Consider the following 8,819-nt stretch of genomic DNA (forward strand, 5'->3'; position numbering starts at 1 on the left):
TAAATACCAATTAATGTAAATGGCATCGAGTATTGGGTTGTACCTGAAAGGCTGATGGAATAGCTTGTTACTTTATGCTCTCAGATGGAACAATTTCATAATTATGATTAAATTGAAAGCATTAATAACGTATCCTAAAAATAACCTTAACTTTATATCTCTATAACACACACACACACACACACACACACACACACACACACACACACACACACACACACACACACACCTGGCATGATTTCGCCAAGGACACACAGTATTGACAATTATTATTAGTCTTTGCCACCGCTCATGACACGAGATCTCGAGGTGGTATACAGTCTCCCACATACTTCCCGTGACATGGTTCTTGACACTGATGTGCAAAATTTCAAAGCTCATTCAGTCCGTTCTCTTTCCGTAAAAGATCTGTTGATAAGTTATGTCCTATCATTATAATCTTGCAAAGTTTTTATGTGATAGTCAAATGTTCATTTTCGCAATGATGATGTAATACGTAGGCCTACTATATATGTTTTTACAGCAGCATAATGATAGTAACCCCATTGATGTTTTCTTTTCCGTCTTTCTTTCTTCTTTTTTTATTATAGCAGAAAAATGACAGCGGAAAATGAAGACCCCATCCCCCTTTTTTTCTCTCTCTTTTTCTTGCTTGTCAGCGATTTATGGAAAAAGAAGTGGCGTTAGAAAATGGGACTTTTTTCTATTTGCTTGTCATGACCCAAACTATGGCAACCCCCTCCCCTATAGCAAAAAACTAAATCCGCCCCTGGACATTGTTAATTTCCATTTTTTGTCGAGTTTCTCAATACCGTCATTTCTCCTCAAGCAGATACATTCTTCCTGCAAGTATAGGGGGCCTACCGGTTTTTTTTTTTTTTTTTTTTTTCTAGCACAATGAAGGTAGACGTAAACACTGTCTTGATGTTTTTTCTTATTCTCAGGCCCCCAAAACTACTTGCTGGCAACATCTTACATGATTCACAGGCGGATCCAGGAGGGGGCGCACAGGGGCGCATGCATCCCCCTGTATTTCTCTTTGTCCACCCTCCCCCTTTTCCGGAACTCCCGGATCCGCCCCTGTAAATTTATCTGTGATACAAACACTATAGGCCTATACATAGACAATATTTTTCTATTGCGGTTTTGAAATTGAAGATTGATGGGATTGAGCAGATGTTCATAGGAAAAATATGAATCGCTGTTATATTTCTTGTTTCTTCTCAAGTGAATGGGGGGGGGGGTCATGAGGCTGGATTGGTAACATACTAGTATTCAACCACTTTCCCGGCTCCCGGGCCCGGCTCCCACTTCCACGATTGGTGTATAAGGCAGGAGTCTCTTTCCACTTCCGTGACAAAAAAATAAATAAAAAATATATCAGATTTTGATTTCTATTGTACAGTGTATTTTGTTGTATGAGCACGCGGCTAGCCTCAGACTTTGAGTTTTTATATCTGAACCCAAAGCGACGCTGTTAATGACCGAGGGAAAGAACGTCCATTGCTTATCATCTTTGCCTTTTAAGAGAAACTGTTAAGATTTTATAAGGAGCATGAGAGCGTTTCCACAATCAAGTTATATGATTGATCGTCGAGACAACATGTCGTCGTTCTGAACATCGAACATTACACACCCAAAGTCTCGAAATGAGACTATTAAACTTTACGGCGTTGCGATCGCGACGGTACGCGTATATTATACACGACGTTTGATGTGCGAGAGTGAGCTCGCTATACGTAGCAAGTACAACAGTGGTATTTTCTTGGAATCGGGGTCTCTGATCTACACGTCTGTCTCTGTACGTGTATCCACACTTTCTGTTCTACAAGCTGTTCGATCGCAAACGTGAGTACCATTTCAATAATAGTCATGTAAGACGTGCAAATATACATTGTGGTTGCATAACAACATAAGCTTACGGCAAAACTTCTCTATTCAAATAAGCAGTGCAGTGATTTTGGGTCTCGCTCTTGTACATGTTGTATAAAATCCTTCTCATTCTGCTCAACACTCAACAGTCGCTCCACGGGCATGGCATGGGCCATGGGCATAGGCTATGTCCGCTTGCAATGCAAGCCTAGCCGCTTCCAATTCCAGTGAATTAAGTTCCTATCCTAGGAGGCTAGGTACTTCCCAGCACGACAGGGAGGTGAAGAGGTAACTCTTTTAGACCCTACACTGTTTCTGTATCTCTATGGCATTTGATTTACCCCTAAGAGAACCGAAGAAAATATTTATTAAAGAGAATGCACTCCTTGCACAGTTCTGGCGCGACCTCAAAACTGTATGAAATATTGATTAAACGTTTAGGCCGCCAAGGGGGCATAAATTGAATAATGGTACAAACACTTGATGCCCCCAGGGGACATCAGCGTTTTGAAATTTTACCTTGGAATATCCCTGTGTCGCGATTCATTCACAAACCTGACATATCCATCTGCGTGTGATTCGGCAGATCGCGGAAGAAACAAAAGACTAAAAAGTTTTTTTATGGGGGCACCAAGTGCAAGTAAGAGGTTAAGAGACTAGAGTAGAGAGACGAGCTTTAGCTATCAAACTTACTATAGAGATCCCTTGCTTGGGTTTTGCTTCCCGTGCGATCTCTCGCATGCTACAGCATGCATGAACTTGAGGGATGAGATATCCATCTGCATTTATTACCTATGTTGGTTCATAAGTCCATAAAGTGAATATTGTCTTATTATTGACTTATCTACTCACCGACTACTCTCCTATCATATCATAGTGCTCTCCTATCATATTATACTTCTCTCTCTCTCTCTCTCTCTCTCTCTCTCTCTCTCTCTAGGGTCTAAAAGAGTTACCTGAGCTCTGTGTGCAGATTCAACTTCATGTTTAGCTGAAATTAGCTGACTGTGTCTGTGGTGAATTGTTCAACAGTTCAGATATGGTGGTCTTTTGGGAAGACGAGTCCCGACTAAAAATCCATACTCATCTGGCAGGTGTCCATTATTGGAAATATATGTTGTAGCGATATCACTACTCAGCCTGTCCTCAACATGTCATACTCTTGAACCATGAGTTTATGAAGTTCTGGAACAAATAAAGGTAGGAAGGTCCCCTAAAAGGTCAGGCTTTCAGTGTTTTATGTCACTTGCAAGAATAAACAGACAGCTTTAGAAATAGATTGTTTTTATATTTCTTCATCAGAACTATAAAAAATAAACTAACATTATAACATGCAAAAAACAGACACACTCTGTGTTTATCTTTCTTCTTTTCTCTCTGTTTCCTCCAGATCAAGAAGGTGACATGAAAGGCACATCCCATTTACTACAGCCATATTGATTGCTTACCCATTGCAACTCAAAAGCATGATGTAGTCTTGAGTATCCAGGCATCTGCTTCTGTCACATGCACAACTCAACAAGGCAAGCAACTCGTGGGAGCATCCAGGAACAACTTTTACATGTAGGACCTCGGCGTTGAAAGTCTGTTTGAAGATGGCAAGCAGGTTGCCACCTTTGCAGAGCAATTGGAGCAATGTTGGGAGAGTAGTAGAAAACCAGGTGAGCTGATCATTGTCACTTCACTCTTTAAAAGCATCTGTGTTGACTTCAAACATTTCACCTACAGTGTATATACCAACTCTAACAAATACCTTAGTTATGAGGGCTGTTTTACGTTTGTCGGCTGAACAAGAATGAAGCAAGTCACATTGTAAAAGAGTTGGTGCATCGCAGTACATGTCAGAGTAAACAAAATTTTATGAGGATGGGTCCTTCTGAGTATAAGAGGTCGTGAAAATTTTATCTACCATGTAACTTTTTCTTTCTAATTTTGATCAATATGAATTGTGTGACATGTTAAATACAGAATTATGTCTGATGATTCATTGAAGAAATTATATTTACCAGATTTCATCCAAGAATAGAATACAGTGCACTCTTGTTATAAACGAACACGGTTATAACAAAATTTGGAAACAATGAAGTACAAATTCAGGCTGTGGCATCATCTGCTCTATGCTTTTTATCATTTATTTTTTCGTTTTTAAAAACAACAATCTTTATATAATGAAAGAAAACTGCCGATACTGAGGACTTATTATAATGAGAGTCCACTGTACTGAGTTTTAAGATCAAGTGCAATCTTGAAAATCTATCCCGATTGACTCACGCAGGTAGTGGAATCGCCTTCCCGCGGGGCCAATTCGCGGTTGCTGATAGAGCGGGCATCAGAGTTGAAGAATGCCATTGTCTCCCACATGATGGAGGAGAGTGGGTACGGGGCTTGGCCCGACAGGCAGCTGAGGGGGCTCTTGCAGGAGCACCTTCACACCGTCACCTCTGCCCTCAAGCGGCTGGGACATGAAATTGAGGTGAGCCCGAGCAATAGGGAAGATGACACAGCAATTTTACTGAGTTTGCTGAGCCTCGGGGAGAAATTTATGTCAATTTTAGTGATATTTTTCTGTTGTAAACCATCATCAATAGTGTTGATCGTAGTTATCTATGTTTGCTGGCTGTCCTAATTGCAAAACAATATGCCATCGGTTCAGAAACAAAAGGTTTGTTTTTTTCTTGAATTAACTTGATATTGCACAATCTTAACCTTTCTCTGGTTGTAACCTGACTAAAGTATGTTGATTAGTTAAGATTGATAAGAGCTGTACTTATTAGTACCTTGCCTTGTAGAATTCATCCAAAATGTACTTTTTATATAGAGAAAAGCACACTTCGTTATTTCCATTTGGGTTTTTTTTTTCTATGTTCCAGTGACACCCATATGTAAATACTAAACTTACAGCAGCAAGTTGTGTTACCTGTGTCCTTTGCAAAAATTCTTGTATTAGTGGTGGATACTAATACCATATGAATTCGGATGAGTGTATATCATTCCTACAATTTGTACATTCAGCTGAAACTTTTCTGGCTGTCCATAACCACTTTGCCTGACTGCATTTTAGTTTCAAAGTATAGTTGCAAGTATTGTCAGTCAGTATGTAATCATGAATAGAATGAAAAATCTCAAGAAAAATGTGCCAATGGAAGCCTTTTGATTCCCTGCGTGGATTACTACTCCTGCATAGTGTTACTACATACGTACATGTATTTGCAATGCACAGAGCCTGGAGAGCCAGCTCAGTGGAAGGGACCAGGCCAGTGCCATGAGCAACAACTTGATGCGCAGTCTAGAGGTGCAGCAGGCAACCTCTGTGAATGACTTGAGGTCGAGGGTTGCAAGGTACGTAGGTGGGGGGAAAATCTCCACCAAAACAACTATTTCCTTACTTCCAATATAGAGTTTTTGTATCTCTCTTACTTGTACTCTACCATCTCTTAGAAATTGTATCTGCATTACTTCCAACCTCTTTAGTTACCCCCCTTTTTTGTGATGTGAAGGGGTGTTGTATATCATTTCTCAATGTAGGTGTCTAATTGTAGCCATCATTTGCAAACCCTTCAAACTTTCACTGAATTTCTTCTTCAGATGACAGTGTGCAATACAATTCATATCACACTGCAATATCTGTAAATTCTCTTTGCTGATTACTTGATACCGGGCTGTTTCAATTCACTACAACTGGGACTTTTCACTGGAGTCTCAGTTTTAGTATATTTTGCACATATTTAGCACATCTGGGTGATATTCTTTGCCAGTGAGTGTGCAGTGTGACCTATTAGTCTTTATTCCTTCCTCCCTCTCCAAGATGTGATGCTAATATCTCAGTTCTCTCGGGCGACATGAGGAAGATGTTTGACTCACTCAGCACACTCACCCTTCAGATGCAGACGGTCATGGGTCATCAGACTCGAACGGAGAAACTCCTGGAAGAGAAGGTGAATAATAGATTTCATGGTATGCAGTCAGTTGAATTTGAGATGCAGTAACTATGCCCCAGCTTGCTTTTTAGACCCCTTAAAATGGTTACATGGTCCTCAGAATTTGCAGAAAAAAAAAGAAAACACCTTCCAATTTGTATGTTAGTATTGCAAACACAACATTTGCACTCAATATCGTAATGAGCTTTTGAAATGTTACCTAATTAATGGTCATAACCTTCTGGGATGTGGTCAATTGTAAAATAGAGAGATTTCTCTCCCATTTTGTATTCAGTTAATCCAGTTACTGGTTATAGTGAAACATGATGATATCCTAATTGCAACCCAACCAACTTTGTGTGTGGAAAGTTTGCATAAACTCGAAGCACTGTTTTTGGTGTTTTTTTTAGGTTTCATCTTTGCTCTTTTTTTCTGTGTGTGTATGTGTGTGTGTGTGTGTGTGTGTGTGTGCTTGAGATGTGTGTGTTTCCTTCAAAAATCAATCCAGATTCAGGGAAGACTCTTCTCATCATGCTCATGTAGGAAAATAGTCTCGTTGTTCTTACTTCTTGATTCTCTCGACCTAATACAATTTTTCCATGGGACAGATCTCCAAGTTAGGGGACAGCTCGGAGGAGCACAGATCCAAGCACAGCGCAAGGCTGACGTCGTCCGAGGAGAAGTTCCAGCAGGCGCTGGCCACCCTCGATGCCCGACTCAAAAGCCTGATTGACGAAACGCAGCACACTGTGGAGTCCATCCGGACAGAGGGACTGTCGTCTCAAGCCAAGCTGGAGAGAGAAATGACCATGTCCATGGACATGTCGCAGCACAAGCGGGACAAGAAAGTGGTGAGAATTGCCACAGTTATAATCATTAAGTCGATTTTGTATTTTGCATGCTGTGAATAATGGGATTTCATGTTGGTCGAGCTGTCCATTGATATCATTTGTCCCCAAATCCTATTTCATTATGCATCAAATGCAAATGTTCAGTCTGACATTTTAAAACATTGACCACTTTTTCACGTCTACAGTTGAGTGCTCTCCAACAATCACCTCTTTTTCCACTTCACCATCTTATTTTGCCAAGCAATCTTCCATACAGACACAAAAACATCAGACATGAAGTTGTCTTCACTACCAAACGTCAATCTATCTTTGAAATTGAAAGCAAACAGCATTTACAAAGAACTAATTTGTGTTTAGGTGTAATTTCATTAAATACGAATTCAAATTCAATTTATTTATGCTGTTTGTATGATGTAGAAATTTGCTATCTGTTGGGTAAAAACAAACATTATTACTCCTCAATTTTTAATGTAGTACTGTCAAGAGGCTTTATGATAACTTTGACTTAATCTTCAAGGCAATCATATACATGTAGATTACCTTCCTCCTCTGATCTTAGTTTTGTAAATTATGTATCTGAACAATGACCAGAAAGTTATTAAGATTTCAATCATTAATGACTGTTGCTAACCAGTCTGTACTAACTACATGTAAGAGAGGAGGATTTCTAAGCATATCTGGCTGTCTGATCGACATCAGTTCCCTCATAATGTGACAATATGGATCTTTGCCATTTGATAATAGAGTCAAATACTTGAGTGGAGAATCATTTCACCTCAAGATGTTCTGTATTCCTTTGGTTCACAGATAACAAGCTACTTATGCATGGCCATCTGTAGCCTCTACTTGGTAGGCATCATGAATGCCTGGTTATCTCTCCATAGCTTGCCCAAATTTTGATAAGGATCCAAAGTCCCCATGTTTAATCCATACCAACCCCAATTTGCCTTTCTGCAACTTAAACCATTTTTTAACCTTTTTTCTTTTCTTTTTCCTTTTTTTTTTTGGGGGGGGGGGGATGGGGTTCAAATCAATGTACTAGATAAGCTTTGAGCCAAAACAGATGTTTTGGAGTATTTTGAGATCAAAAAGTGTAAATAGTTTTGAAAATATGGTTGCATCTTTCAATTTTGAAGCACCCTCCGATTTCAGTAGTGGGCAGGTGGTGATCCGTGATGATCGATTGTGCCCTACCAATCATATTTTCCAACAAGCTGCATGTGATTCATCATAGGATGGAAAATTGAAGGATACAGTTACTGCTGTGACTGTGTTGATTATCGATAATCAATTGTGAAAACATCATTTAGCAACCGTGATCGGGTATGCTCTGAGACTGTAAGTACTTCTGGCAAACTTTTTTGGTTAATATTTTGCAATTGCGCCATTACCCAACTAAAATTGTGTTATATGGCATATTTTCATATGTTTCTTGCGCAGGAGTGTACATTTTCGAAAAAAATTGACAGTTTTGCATGTATACTAGAATTATCATGAACATCTGTAACGTTGTTATGCAGGATGAGGTAGAAGAGTCTCTACAAAAGAAAATCGCGTCCTTGGAGAGACGCCAGGAGAAGCTTGAAATGGAGCTGAGGGAGGCCAAGTCCGAGAGCAAAGCGGGGCTGAGGGAGGTCCAGAGGGCCAGCGAGAGCGCTCTCCAGAACGAGCTGCTCCGCCTGGAGCGCCGGCTGAGGGCGGTGGTGGAGGAGGCCCAGGGGGAGATGTCGGGGGGACTGGAGGCCCTGAAAGAGAGCCTGACAAGCCTGCGGGCGGTGCTGGAAGGGAAGCAGGTACTCCTTGCCGAGGAGCTTCGGACAGAGATGGCCAGGATGAAGAAGCTGGTCGTCGTCACCTAGGAGATGCTGAAGGAGAAGACCGCATTTGCTGTGGCTCACATCCACGTGTCTGGCTGGCCAGGGGACATACTCATTCCCAAACAGCATGCAGTTCAGAGTAGATTATACATGAAATGAGTATTCACTCAAGAGTGGGAATATATGACATGGAACAAGACAATCTCCAATGCAAGGGAGATTCATCTTTTCACAATTTTGCACTGGGTTCAGGTGACAGTCCTGTTTACTGTAAAAGTGTAAATTTTCATGCATTCCGCGCAACCACAAACTAGTGCAAAAATTAAAGCACGCAAATATCTTAGCTGACAATTTGTTCCAGT

General features: G+C 40.5%; 1 protein-coding gene across 1 annotated transcript; it reads left to right on the forward strand.

Moving 5' to 3' along the window:
• Nucleotides 1-3,467: 3,467 nt before the first annotated feature.
• Nucleotides 3,468-8,499, forward strand: LOC139730208 (protein FAM81A-like). The gene is made up of 6 exons (XM_071641107.1): nt 3,468-3,533; nt 4,148-4,345; nt 5,093-5,211; nt 5,678-5,807; nt 6,398-6,640; nt 8,161-8,499. The coding sequence occupies exons 1-6, from the start codon at nt 3,468-3,470 to the stop codon at nt 8,497-8,499; spliced, it is 1,095 nt and encodes a 364-aa protein (XP_071497208.1).
• Nucleotides 8,500-8,819: the final 320 nt, after the last annotated feature.

Source organism: Diadema antillarum, unplaced genomic scaffold (assembly GCF_040938485.1).
Source record: "Diadema antillarum isolate AM-2024a unplaced genomic scaffold, OU_Dant_1.0 seq00000298_RagTag, whole genome shotgun sequence".
Lineage (NCBI taxonomy): Eukaryota > Metazoa > Echinodermata > Echinoidea > Diadematoida > Diadematidae > Diadema > Diadema antillarum.